Source organism: Lepus europaeus, chromosome 3 (genome assembly GCF_033115175.1).
Source record: "Lepus europaeus isolate LE1 chromosome 3, mLepTim1.pri, whole genome shotgun sequence".
Classification (NCBI taxonomy): Eukaryota; Metazoa; Chordata; class Mammalia; order Lagomorpha; family Leporidae; genus Lepus; species Lepus europaeus.
The window spans coordinates 109043643-109058380 of NC_084829.1; the positions used below are offsets into that span (position 1 = coordinate 109043643).

Consider the following 14738-nt stretch of genomic DNA (forward strand, 5'->3'; position numbering starts at 1 on the left):
TCTGAACCTTTTCTGTTTAAACTTAAAAACAGAACCTTTAACCAGTGTTTTTTGCATAAACACAATATCCAAAAAATTAGAAACAACCCAATGTCCATCAAAGGATGACTAAATAAGTGCAATGAAATATTATTTTACAATAAAACAAAATACTGATGTATGCCATAGCATGGATCAATCTGGAAATCATTAGGCTAAAAGAAGAAGCCACAAAAGGTCACATAGTATGTGACTGTATTTAGAGGAACTGTCTAGAATAGGCAAAACAAATGGGGACACAAAGTAGCTTCATAGATGCCTAAAACAGGGCTGTGGGGCTAGCCTGTTAAGGGAGATGACAAATTGGAGGGTTATGATTAAGGCATACATACAGTCTTTCTTTGGGTGACAATGAAAATATTTTAAAATTTATTGTGATGACAGTTGTACAGCTCTGCCAATATACAAAAAGCCACTTTACTGTACACTTTAGAATTGTATGTTGCCGGCACCGCGGCTCACTAGGCTAATCCTCTGCCTGGCGGCGCCGGCACACCGGATTCTAGTCCTGGTTGGGGCGCCAGATTCTGTCCCGGTTGCCCCTCTTCCAGGCCAGCTCTCTGCTGTGGCCAGGGAGTGCAGTGGAGGATGGCCCAAGTGCTTGGGCCCTGCATCCCATGGAAGACCAGGAGAAGCACCTGGCTCCTGTGGTGCGCTAGCCGCGGCGGCCATTGGAGGGTGAACCAACGGCAAAGGAAGACCTTTCTCTCTGTCTCTCTCTCTCTCACTGTCCACTCTGCCTGTCAAAAAATAAAACAAACAAACAAACAAAAGAATTGTATGTTAAGTGAATTATAGCTAAATCAGAAGGCTAAAAAGAATTAGGCAAAAACATAAAAAAAATCCTAAACTTTATAAACATAATTCCCTAACAGAACAAACAGAAATACTCTTTTGTAACTTGTACTTCTAACTTAAAATAACTAAATATTTATGTATTTTATAGCTACTGAGTATGCTATTCAATGATTATAATTTGTTGAACCCCTGTATACTGATTGTCTTTTATTACTGTAATAAAATATGATAACCATTTTTACCGGTAAGAATTTGTACAGGTGCTTAAATATTTCTTTCACATAAATCTCTAGATTTGGTCAAAGCTTCCAATATATAAGAACACACTGCTACCCAGAATGGTCTTCTTTTAAACTTTTATTTAATAAATATAGATTTTGAAAGCACAACTTTTGGATTATAATGGCTTTTCCTTCCATAACCTCCGTCCCACCCACAACCATCCTATCTCCCACTCCCTCTCCCATACCATTCTTCATCAAGATTCATTTTCAATTATCTTTATATACAGAAGATCAACTTAGTATATACTAAGTAAAGATTTCAACAGTTTGTACCCACACAGACACACAAAGTATAAAGGACTTGGGCCATCTTCTATTGCTTTTCCAGGCATAGCAGAGAGTTGGAAGTGGAGGAGCAGGGACTTGAACTGGCGCCCATATGGGATGCCAGTATTGCAGGCAGCGGCCTTACCTGCTATGCCACAGCATTGGCCCCTATAGTTTTCACTGTTAAGTTTAATACCAAGTTTTGTTTTATTTATTCATATATAATGTCTTCTAAGCTTCTGTTTCTATAAAGATTGGATCATAAACTTAGCACTTTCTGTGATTTCCCTTCTATTCCCTGGAATTTCTCAAAAGGGATTGGAAGATGAGATCACATGCTTGGAAAGCAGTTTTCCTAAAATACATCAAATTGTTTTTAAGGCTATCCATTTCATCCTCACCACCTTGCAGCCTCGTAATTCAAAAAGCAGAGTCACTCATTTTAAATACCAGATACATTTATTCTTTAAACAGCTATTTCTTCAGTTATTACTAGCATTGTGTTTAAGTTAAAGAAAAGTAGAGGCAAGAAGTTTCCCTTTTGACTGCAGTAGAATAATTGGTACTAGATTAGCCTCCCTACTTGGATAAGAGTCAGGGTAGTAGTTTTGGGGAATGAACAATAAACAATGCAAGCTTGCTTTTTAAAATTTATTTATCTGTTACTTATTTGAGAGACACAGAAAAGGAAGGAAAGAAAGAAACAAAACAGAAATAAAGAAAGAGAAAAAAAAATAGTGTGCACAAGCAAGTAATCCCAGCTGGTACATCATTTCCCAAATGCTCACACTAGCTTTGAGTGGGGCACGGGGCTAGGAATTCAGCCTAGATGTCCCATGTGGGAGGCAGGAACCCAGGGTCAGGAGCTGGAGCTGGATATCAATCCCAGGAAATGTGATACAAGATGTGGGCATTTTACCTGGTGTCTTAACCATGGAGCCAAAAGTTTGTCCTGAGACTGCTTCTTGAGCGAAGCGAAACTCATGAGGTGAACATCAGTTCAGTGAGGAGACAACTTCCTAAAGATATGGTTAATGTGCTAGCGTCTAAGCACTTAACATGGCAGAGGCAGAGATTAGCCTTCAAGCAGCTCAGAGGTGCAGTCTGGTGGAGGGGGCACTACAAGCAGCAGGAGTTGGGGGTTAGATGTACAGGTGGCATTCCCTATAACTGGTCCATGGCTGTGCTGAAAATGAACAGGATAAAATCACATGAGGCTTATCAGAGAGCAGCTGCTTGGGGGCTGAGTTTGGGCAGAACTAGTCAGAGTGCTGGGCTTGGAGACCTAATAAAGCCACAGTGGATAGAGTGCACTACTGCCTGATTAGCAAGTTCAGCATCCAGCTGCGAGCGGAGACAAATCAGGTCTTAAGGGAAACCTCTGTTCTAGTCTGAGACCTAACCTAAACAAAACTTAAAGCCAATTACTGACAATATGCACTGAGGACAGAGTTTTGAGACAGTCCTGTCAAGTTGGAGGGGCTTAGGAAACACTCCCTGTTCCAACCATGGGTCTTGCAATAAGTGCCAAGCAACAGCTGTATACCACTCAGAAAGTGGCAAAAAAATTTCCACCCTAGATCTCCAGTTAAGAGAACAGATTGCTTTCAAGGGTGTAAAAGAAAAAGCCATCTACACTCTGGGATGGGTCAGGAAACCTGCTTGGCAGAGGTCAATTGCTACTGTAGGAAAAGCGGGAATGCTGAGAAAGTCCATTCTCTGAGTCCAAGGAGAACAGAAACTTCCAAAGAATGAGGCTGGATCAGGAGAAACCCACTCTGCCTTCACGGTAAGTTTTGTATAGATTAACAAACCAGAGCAGTTAACTACTTATTAAACCTGACTTTGAAAAGAAAATGTGTACATTAGAATGACTATTCATTTCTCAGCAGAAACAATGGAGACCAAGAAAAGAGAACAAAGTCTGGAGAAGTGAAAGAAAACAATAAAAACCCCACTCAACCCTGGGATGAGACAGACAGTGAAAATAGTATTCAAAAACATGGTGTAATAAAGACATTTTCAGATAAATAAGAGCTAAGAGAATTTTTACCAGCAGATTCATATTGGAAAAATGGGCAAAGATCAACTGTGTTTTAGAATGCTAATACATACTAACCACATACCCAGCAATTCCTCTTTTAGAGAAATGAAAATGTATGTTCACACCAAGACTTGCATAAAATAAACAACCAGAACTGTCCATTTGCAAGTAAATGGATAAGCTGAATATAGCAATAAAAATGAACAAACTACTGGTTTATGCAACAGTTGAATTTTAAGAACCATTATGCTGAATTTCTTCAAAGAACCCAGATACAAAGTGAGTAGATTATTCATATTTCCATTTACATGAAGTTCTAGAACTGATGGAAATAATCTATAGTAATAGAAATCCAACTAGTACTTCACTAGTTCAGGCATGAGCAGGTTGACATCAAAGCTGTACCAGAGAATTTTCTGAGTATTTGTTGCTTATCTTTTTTTTTTTTTTAAGATTTTTTTAAAAAAAATTGTTTAACAGGTAGAGTTAGAGACAGTGAGAGAGACAGAAATAAGGGTCTTCTATCCACTGGTTCACTCCCCAAATGGCTGCAATGGCCGGAGCTGAGCAGACCCAAAGCCAGGAGCCAGGAGCTTCCTGTGGGTGCAGGGGCCCAAGCACTTGGGGCCATCCTCTACTGCTTTCGCAGGTTACAGCAGAGAGCTGGATCTGAAGAGGAGCAGCAGGGACTAGAACTGGTGCCCATATGGGGTGCAGCAGAGCTGGCCCCTTATTGCTTACCTTGATTGGGTTAGTGATTACAGTGAATTTTTTTAGTCACTGAACAGTCTACTCTAAATGTCTGAATTTTATTGCATATAAATTATATTTCAATATGTGATTTTAAAAAAGAGATATTACCGTCTTCAGAGTTATTAAATATTACCTGTACAGATCTGTCTTGTTATCAAACCAATCTGACAACATTCGAAAGGTAAAGAGAGGGAAACGCTGATGAAGAATGTGAAAGCTGACATTTTCAAAGGTGTAGTTAGTTAGGGCCACCTAAGAAAAAAAGTAAGATACCATTATAACAAAATTATGTAGTAAATTTGGTTCTAAAAGATCCTGAAATCTCTTTAGATAGGAAAACTAGTTATAAAAGTGGTTTATATCACAACTGAATCATAATTAATTGAAAACTATGTACAGCCTACTACATAGAAATATTCATAATAAATTAATATTTAACTGGGAAAAAAACAGACCTAACGAGATTCAACTTGGTCATGAAACATTTATTTTATGATTTTGTAGTTCTTGTCAATTCTTTTTATACTCTATGTCACTACAAATATTGATAAAAGCATTGGTAAGCAAATTAACTTTTTATTCTTTCCATACTTACTGAGTCTTGACTTCATGTTGATTAATGGGATTCCACAGATTCAAGAATGAGTTGTCTAGTTAAGAGGAAAACATTTTTCCTCCTCCCCCCCAAGAATTATGTTACTAGGATCCAATTCACAAGCATTATAGAACCATTTAATTTTATGCCAAAAGCAAAAGATAGAATATGATAGAAACGTTTTCCCATCTTCAAAATATACAGGTAAATGTTGTATTAATAGGAAAAGAACACTGAAAAAGGGCCCAAATAAATAAAATATGCCTCTAGAATGATGATCTTTCAGAAATGTCCACAAAACAAAAGCAACCCAGACAATGGCAAGGGATTTCCAGGCAAAATGGAAATTAAGGAACCAGTGGTTCCCTTTCTTGGGTCAGCTTGGGATTCTGAATAATAATTCAAATAGCACATCACATTGTAATTGCATTATAATCGCTAAATATAATCTCTTTTTCATTTCTATAACCCAGAAAGTGCAAAATAAAGATCAAATATTAGTTTTATCTCAGTGCAGTGATCCAAGTGATCTTGCTTTATTTACAATTACTGCCAATCTCCAGAAAACCAGTTTTGGCATGCTTAACACAAACATCCCATACCCCTGGATAGGTTATGAAAATGTGGAAAAGGTACAAAGGCAACAAGATTAGATGAGGAAAGACTGTAAAATCAGTAATAACAGAATGAAAATCCACAGTGAAAGCAGTAAGTAGCATAGTTCTACTAAAGATCAACTTAGTGATGTGGATAGTAAACCCAGAGGGCTCTTTGAGAATGCAGGTACTAGGACAAAGAGAAAGAAGTTAACACTTAGCTTATTAAAGAAAAGCCCAACACAAAAGGAACAGAAACAATAAAAGATATAATTGGCTAGACCTTAGATTTCTCCTCTGTAGTACCAATTCCAAAAGTGAATGGCACTATATGTACTCAATGCTTAAAGGACAAAGTCTATAGTTACTGCCAAATTTTATATTTAGAAAACAAAATTTATGTGGAGAAACAGTTATCTTTTGAACTTGGTTCCTCCAATGATTTCGTTCAACCAGTCACTCACTCTCATGGCCATCCTCCAGTTCTCATGCATCCCATTCTTTGACCATCGTCTCTTATCCCTTCTTACTCCATTCAGGCCCTGGTCTCACTTTACTCTTTATCTAGTTTAAATTCCACCACAGTCACTCCCTTGCACATAATCTCTTTCTCTTGCCTTTTTTTTTTTTTTTTTAAAGACTTATTTATTTACTTGAAAGGCAGAGTTACAGAGAGGCAGAGGCAGAGTGAGACAGAGAGAGGTCTTCCATCTGCTGGTTCACTCCACAACGGCTGGAGCTGAGCCTGGAGCTTCATCTGGATCTCCCACACGGATGCAAGGGCCCAAAGACTTGGGCCATCCTCTATTGTCTTCCCAGGCCATAGCAGAGAGCTGGATTGGAAACGAAGAGCCCATATGGGATGCTGGCACTGCAGGCAGCAGCCTCACCCTCTAGGCCATAGTGCCTGGTCCCTCTTTTGCTTTTGTTTAAGAAAACCCTGCCTCCTAGGGTGTGTATTATTATGAAGCTAGAATGGAAAGCTGAGCCAGGATTTGAAAACAGCCACTCTGATATTGGCTGTGGGTGTCTTAAACATTATGCCAAATCTTTCTTACATTTCAATAAAACATACCAGGCAACTTCAAGAATATACATATTATCTGGAAAATCATAATCTTCTATTTGTCTATGAAAAAATTATTTCTCTAAATGACAGAAAAATAATGGTGTAGTTTGTTGAAATTTTTCTAACAAAAATCCTTAGTTGGACCCCCAAAGCCTCACTGCATATTGATAGTCACTATTTCCAAAGAAGGTCTTGCCAATTTATCTTATTAATCTGGTCAGTATTTAAATACCCTTAGCTTAAGATGTTCCTTCCTAATCTAGGCTGAATTTTTCTTACTACCATAATCAATAAGACCAATCTGAATTCATCTAGCCACAAGTGCAAAAATGATTTAAGTGCAAAAAAAGATGAAATTATACAATATTCATCACATACAACATAATATTTTATTATAGCTATAGACTTTTCTAGGTGTTGCTATCATGCACACAAATGGGAAAATTTAAATTAATCAATACTTCAGTAGTTTTGCATTTTAGGTAGTAGTATTTTATAGCTCAAGTAAAATAAAAATTCATTAAAAGCATAAGCTACATAGTAAGCTGCACTAATATTCAACATTAATTATATCATATTGATCTAATCTCTTATCTCTAAATAAAATTTTAGATAAAGCCCCTTACCTCATTTCTCATAATTCTCCAAAGATTTAATGTAATTCGGCCAACAATATTTATCTCACTCATTGTATCTGATCCATACTCATCTCTTTCAGCTGCAAATCTGTTCTCAATCTTGTCATCTTTAGAAATGAATATAGATTGTGTCAGGGTTCACAGAAAACATTTTCATGAAAATCATGCCAAAGAAAATGAGAATAATAAAAATTATGGGTAAAGATTAAATATAATTCATAGTCTATTTTATACTGGCAAGACAATTTTTCTTTCTTAAAATAATGAAAGAATGTTGTGAGATAAAAACACCTGAAAACAAACATCCAAGACCCTTACCCCCTCAATACCCAAATCTGTGTATTCTCAAACCCCTTCCAAAATGACATAGTATTTGCTTATAACATATGCACATCCTTCCAAATATTTGAAATCATCTCCAGATTACCTGTAATACCAAATACGATGCAAATGCTAAGTAAATAGTTAATACTTAATGTTTAGCAACTAATGATAAGAAAAAATGTCTGAGGGCCGATGGTGTGGCTCAGTGGGTTAACACCTTGGCCTGAAACGCATCCCATACGGGCGCCGGTTCAAGACCTGGCTGCTCCACTTCCGATCCAGCTCTCTGCTATGGCCTGGGAAATCAGTAGAAGAAGGACCAGGTCCTTGGGCCCCTATACCCATGTGGGAGACCTGGAAGAAGCTCTTGGCTCCTGGCTTAGGATTGGCACAGCTCCGGGCACTGTGGCCAATTGGGGAGTGAACCAACGGATGGAAGACCTCTCTCTCTCTCTCTCTCTCTCTCTCTACCTCTCCTCTCTCTGTGTAACTCTGACTTTCAAATAAATAAATAAATCTTAAAAAAAAAAAGGAAAAAGATAAAATGTCTGTACATGTTCACAATAGAAGCAATTCTTTTTCTCAATATTTTCAATTGTGGTTAGTTGAATCCACAAGTGTAGCACCTACAGATATGAAGAGTGATAGAGGAGGAAAAACTATACCCATACCCACATCCACACATACAAAATTTTCCATCTGTTGGTTCACTCCGCAAATAGCTATTAACAGCCAGGTCTGGGGAAGGCTGAAGCCAGAATCCAGGAACTCCATTTAGATCTCCTCTATGGGTGACAGGAGTCTATGTACGTCAGGGTCATCTCCTACTTCTTTCCCAGGTACATCAGCAGTGAGCTGGATCAGAAGTCAAGTAGCTGGAACTCAAACTGGTACTGCCATTTGCAGTGCTGGTGGATCTGGCAGTGGCTTAATTCACTGTGCCACAACAGCAGCTTCCCCTGCTCCCATTTTTTAAATGATAATTTCTGGAGCTACTTTTGCAAATACCTAAAAACTACAACATTTCTAAACTTTTAGCATGAATAAAGTCCATGGTCAAACCGATCACTTCTTAGAAAAATGACAATGTTTTAATAAAACAATTCCCTGAAAAATTTGACATCAATTAATGATGTTCATATTCAAGAAGAAATTCTCCTAACCCCATATGGAGAACTAGATTAAGAATTTCTCACAGCACAGAGTTCTGAGTCTCATGATTTTACCTAGAGTAGAAATTAACACTAAGGATAGGTAAATGTCATTGACTAAAGGCTCTTGAATAACAAAATTGTTTATCACATATTAAGTGTCCATTATGTTATAGGAATTTACATATTGCTTTTATTTAATATGACTACTGTATGTTAGTATAATTTTTATTCTGCATTACAGAAAATTCTACTAAAAAATGTTATATCTTGCCCTGAGTTGAGAAGAAAACTACTATTCTAAATCAGGATTACCTCATCCTAAAGACCATGTCACCCACTCCCAAGTCTCTTTCTTAATATTAATAATATTTAAAAGTTGGGGTCTTCCTATTTAGCAAACACATAGATAATGTTTACTTGGTTCTCAAGCACTGTTCTAAGTACTTCACATCTGCCCCACATATTTTATTATTATCTCTATTTTACATATGAGTAAACTGAGGCATGGAAGCATTTAATAATTTTCTTGACAGCACACAGCTGGTTGATGACATTAGCTAGGATTTGATTTCAGGAAGTCTTTCTCTTAAATCTGTGTTTTTTGCCACTACCATTCTGTCTCCCTAACCATTTCCCTCCGTTTGTCCCATGTTGCCTCCTAAAAATGTTTTCAGTAGTGGTTTTGAAAGACATGAACTTTCATTTAATTTCTACTCCAAAATCATATGTCTTACTGTTATAAGTAACTGAAAAGTAACTGATTAATTAGCTGTTAGTGTTCCTGAACCCACTTGTCCTTCCTCACCAATCAAATGGATAAAATACAGAACCAAATTGGATAAAGTTACGTACATCAAGTCAAAGAAATGTTATGTAGCTTTATAATAATGATGAGACAGTCTCATAATTAAGAAAATCATATAGGACAAGATACAAGCTGCTTGGCATTATATTAAAAAAAAACTCTACAAATGAAAAATAAGTGACAGAAAAAAACCAACAAATATACTAATGATATAAACAGCAGTGAGATTGGGATTTTTTTTTTCTTTTCTGTATTTTTATATTTTTCTATAATGCAATTAGGATATTTCTAGGACTTACATAATTTAGCATTAAAAAATGGGCCCGAACAATCTTTTAAAATCTTGCCTTTAGGTGCCGCGGCTCACTAGGCTAATCCTCCACCTTGTAGCGCCAGCACACCGGGTTCTAGTCCCGGTCGGGGCACCGATTCTGTCCCGGTTGCCCCTCTTCCAGGCCAGCTCTCTGCTGTGGCCAGGGAGTGCAGTGGAGGATGGCCCAAGTGCTTGGGCCCTGCACCCCATGGGAGACCAGGAGAAGCACCTGGCTCCTGCCATCGGATCAGCGTGGTGCGCTGGCTGCAGCAGCCATTGGAGGATGAACCAACGGCAAAAAGGAAGACCTTTCTCTCTGTCTCTCTCTCTCACTGTCCACTCTGCCTGTAAAAAAAAAAAAAAAAAAAAAAAAATCTTGCCTTTATTTAATTTATAATATGCTCTGTGGTAGAACTATAAAACCTTCAACATACTACATACCTGGCACACGAGAGATCATCTGACATAAGTCAACACTTAAAGCAGCAGCTCTTTGTAAGAGGTAGCCCCAGGAATGCATTTGAATTTCATATCCTAACAGAATATCAGGATCATACCTAAAGAAGGAATGAAAAAATTAAACAAGAACCATAAATTTGAGGGGCTGGCATTAAGTTGTGAAGGGTCAACCCACCACCTGTGAAGCCAGCATCCCATATGGGCGCCAGTTCAAGTCCTGGCAGCTCCACTTCCAATCCAGCTCCCTGCTAATATGCCTGGGAAGGCAGTGGAAGATGGCCCAAGTGCCATCTAGTCATCTGCTTATAGTCCATTGTTATACTACAGACTTGTAGAGTAGCTCTCAACCTTATGAAAAGATAATGCAAATGTTATGCATGAGCTTTTCTCTATAAAAATAGGACTGAAATTTCTGAAATAATGGCCTGGCCTATCCAATAAACACTAACTGATTAACCTAACAAAACTGTCAAGTAGACCTATTAATCAGTCTATTAAAAGCATTTCATTGGAAGAGATGCCACATGGCTGGCAATTCTGAATGAGCAGGATTAAGCCACAAGTATAGAGAAACAAGAAAAGAAAGTAATAAGCAACAATGAAGCAAATGTCCAGAAAGGAAGTCCAAGAAGATCCCAGGGTACTCAAGAAGTATCCTAATACCTTTCCTGCTTAGTCTTCCAACACAGCCTAAGTCAACACCTTCTTCATGTTGCAAGTATACTTAGGTATTTATGTGGTAGGCACTACAGGAATCTTCTGTGTGAGGAAGCTGATATCAACTTAATTGTCTCTTCCATAAATGTAAATTCCACTTAGAGGAGTCAAAGTTGGACTACCTCCATGTCCAGTGCATCTCCCTGTAAGACTAACTATATAATGGATGAATAAGAGAAAATGGGGCAGAAGTATCAGGTGGCCTGAAGGACCATAAGGGATCCGATCCCTGTGCACAGAACAAATAACCCACATAGTGGACTTCTTAGTACTTAGAGTGACACAGAACAGGCACTACAATGTGGTCATGGCTGACCTTGATCAGAGAAGAATTTGGAAGATTCCTGGAATTCCTATCACATAAATGTCTTAGCTACAAGAAGATGTTGGGTGATCAAAGGGTCCCTTTGTTGAAACTCCTAATATACAAAGAGATTTCTTCTAATTTCATTTGGATCTCTCTGATTAACAAAATATCTTGCTATTAGAGGAATTTTCATTGCAATTAGCTTAATATTCTGTTGTGGAAATTGAACTGGTTAACCACATTCATTTTTAAATAATGTTTTAAAAATAATTTTTGTCTCAAAAACGAGTCTTTTTATAAACTGGTACTGCTCAGAAATAACTGCTGGGAAAAAACACTAACAAAATATTACCCTTTTCTTCTCTTACTAGATTTATTTCACAGATTCTGTTTCTTTACAAGAATTACACAGTTGTTTCAATATTTTACAGGTATATTATATATGTTTGTTTGTTTATTTATTTATTTATTTATTTGACAGAGTTAGTGAGAGAGACAGAAAAGTCTTCCTTCCGTTGGTTCAAATGGCCTCAAATGGCCGCTACAGATGGGGCTACGCCGATCTGACAGGAGCCAGGTGCTTCCTCTTGGTCTCCCACGTGGGTGCCGGCACCCAAGCACTTGGGCCATCCTCCACTGCCTTCCCGAGCCACAGCAGAGAGCTGGACATGGTAGAGGAGCAGCCGGGACTAGAACCCGGTGCCTGTATGGGATGTCAGCGCCACAGGCGGAGGATTAGCCAAGTGAGCCATGGCACCGGCCCCGTACATATGTTTATTTTTTAACTTGAGGCTGTGTAGTCCTAGAAAATATTTAAGACTGTTTCAATTTTATAAACTAAATGATTCTATTGTTTAACCTATGAAAACATTTGATGACAACAAAAGTTCTGATAACTTATTCATTTCTAGTCAGTTTTATTCAGTCTATCAGGTTTCTAAAAGTTACAGAAAGAACAAGACTGTGTAGATAGGATTAGTGGTAAAGGTAAAAAAAACTGGAGAAGATGGAAGCAGAATAAATACTAAAGTGCTTTTATTTGCTTAGGTAGAGAAAAGATGCTTCACAATTAATATTCTAAATAATTCACTAACATCTATACAATTACAGTACTTTCGGGTAATGGCAATGGCCATGGAGGGGAAGGCGTGATCTTGAAAAGTAACTCTAAAGTTAAATGGGTAGGATGTAATGTAAGGAAGAAAAAAATGGAGGAAGCACAGCTTACTATTTGTTAGGGAAAAATATACAATTATCCGTAGTCCAAGTATGGAAAGAGAAAAATGATTGTAAAAAGATAATAAATTTTGCTCTACTCTTTTAATATCACTTTATAGTTCTTTTTATTTGCCACTTGAGGAAGTAGATATTAAGAGTAGAAAATTTAAAGGCAATTCAACTCTTAAAAGAATATGTATCCACATTTTATTCACTTTTATTTTTGCATCTATTTCTGTATCTTATAGTTAACATTTAAGTATTATGTAGCAGGCAGCAGGTTAAGAGCTTGATGTCCACTATCTTATTTAGTTCTTATGCATGTTACATTTTACAGATGATGAAAACAAAGCTCGGAGAGATAAGTAAATTGCTCAAGACAAAAACAGAATTGGCTGACTCAAAGCCTGTGCTGAGTAAGTACTCAAAACATGGGATGATCAAAATGAAATAATTTTTTGACAGGGTTGCTTGGACTAATATATAAAAAACATTACAAAATAGAAAGGGGTGAGTTTAAGAACATGCTCAAGGGATAGCTTTCACCTGTACTCCGGGATTCAGAAAGTATTTTCTAGCCCACTTTAGGCATTTAGAAACCTAAACCTACAAGAAGGTTTGAGTTCCTAAAAAATGAAGTATTTAATAAGAGATCACCAACAATTACACTCTTGAGAAAATGCAAAGATGCACTTAATTATTTTTCAATTAAAATTCTTTGGCTTAGAACTGAGAAAGCATGAAAATAGAGAGGGGCTGAAATGGTGGCTGGCTTTCAAGGTAGAAACTTTTTTAATAAATACTACAATTTAACTTTTTAAAGATTTATTTAAGGGCAGAGTTAGAGGGAAACACACACACACAGAGCCAGAGAGCAAGCGAGAGAGAAATGGGGGAGAGAGAGATCTTCCATTTGCTGCCTGCAGTGGCAAGGGCTGGGCCAGTCTGGAGCCAGGAGACTGGACCTCCATCTGGGTCTCCTGCATGGGTAGCAGGTAGCACTGGGGCCATCTTCCACTGTCTTCCCAGGAACATTAGCAGGGAGCTAGATTGGAAGTGAAGCAGCAGGGACTTGGAATCACTGAGCATATGAGAAGCAGGTATTACAGGTGGTAACTTAAACTGCACCACAATGCTGGCCACTACATTAACTTTAGTACAGTTTATTTCAGCAACATAGAAAAATGACCTTAAAATCCATCTGGGAGCTAGAAGCTACGAAAATATTTCTGTATCACTGGACTCTCAATTTGGAAATTAATACATTGTTTTCCCCATTCCTTATTTGATAGAAATGGTGATGGTGGCAAGATTTCAGTGCAAAATCTTCTTTCCAGGCATAACTACTTTCAAGTCATTGGAAGGGATTCTTTCCCTCTTTTAACTTTTATCTGCATTATCTGCAATAGCATGGAAAGACTGAACAAAATCTGGAAAAAAGCAAAAATTACAAAACAATACCTCTTTATTACATTTGCAATTTCTTGAAACAGTGCCTTCTCATCAGCAGCATAGGTAACTTCTAGTCCTGTAATTCCAGATCTGATAAGTAATGGCGTCTGATATCTGATATCTAAGAAATAAACAAAATGTTTATTACATGCAACTCCACTCTTACTTTTGAGTGGAGTTATGCTACTGAAGTATTTCAAAGGAAGAAAGTATATATCCAAATAAGAATACAGTAAACCCAATTTCTTAAAAAATTTCTTAAAAGGGATTTTCTGTTTTTTTCTTTACTCTTCCTAACAGGAAGAGCTTTGTTTAGTAGAGACTATTTTATTTAGCAGTATGCTGGAAAATGTTTAACAACCACCTCTTTAAGGAAAAATGTCTTGATTTATAGTGTTTGCCTTTTTCCCTGACATAAAGACTTTTCATCATGGTTGCTCTCAAACTACCAAAGTGACATCAACTAGATTGGAAAAAATCATCAAAATTCAATAACTGGCTGGTGAGTTGACATGTGGCAGCCCAAGCATATTACTGATTAAACTGATAAGACAATTCTAATATGTTTTTCTTCTGTGCTAAGAGTTTTTCCTCACTGGACTGAATGCATCTGTAGTATTTACCACTATAAACTCATGTGAGGGACTCAGGTGTTTTACAAAATGTCCTATACAGTACATTATTTGAAGAATCTCTGAGCCAAAAGTATATGTATTTAGAAAGAGATAAAAACAAGTTAGAATATATCTTAAAAGTCACTCCTAAGCCATTAAGTTACCCATAGCAGAAACAATTTCCTAAGGCAAAGAGAAACTCTATTAGCATCAATCTCTATATAGATATAAGGCAGACACTGTCCACCTAATCTAGATATACATCATATTCTGAATTAACAATTAGAAGTTT

The 14738-nt window shown here is 37.4% G+C and overlaps 1 protein-coding gene across 5 annotated transcripts in view; it reads right to left on the reverse strand.

Moving 5' to 3' along the window:
• REV3L (REV3 like, DNA directed polymerase zeta catalytic subunit) overlaps window positions 1-14738 on the reverse strand; it is a 190285-nt gene that overhangs the window by 35247 nt on the left and 140300 nt on the right. For all 5 annotated transcript variants that reach the window (XM_062186619.1, XM_062186618.1, XM_062186616.1 and 2 more), the window contains 4 exons: window positions 13842-13953; window positions 10121-10236; window positions 7072-7190; window positions 4319-4437 (listed from right to left, as the gene is read on the reverse strand). In XM_062186619.1, the coding sequence (XP_062042603.1) occupies window positions 4319-4437; window positions 7072-7190; window positions 10121-10236; window positions 13842-13953 (466 nt within the window). The remainder of the gene's footprint in view (window positions 1-4318; window positions 4438-7071; window positions 7191-10120; window positions 10237-13841; window positions 13954-14738) is intronic.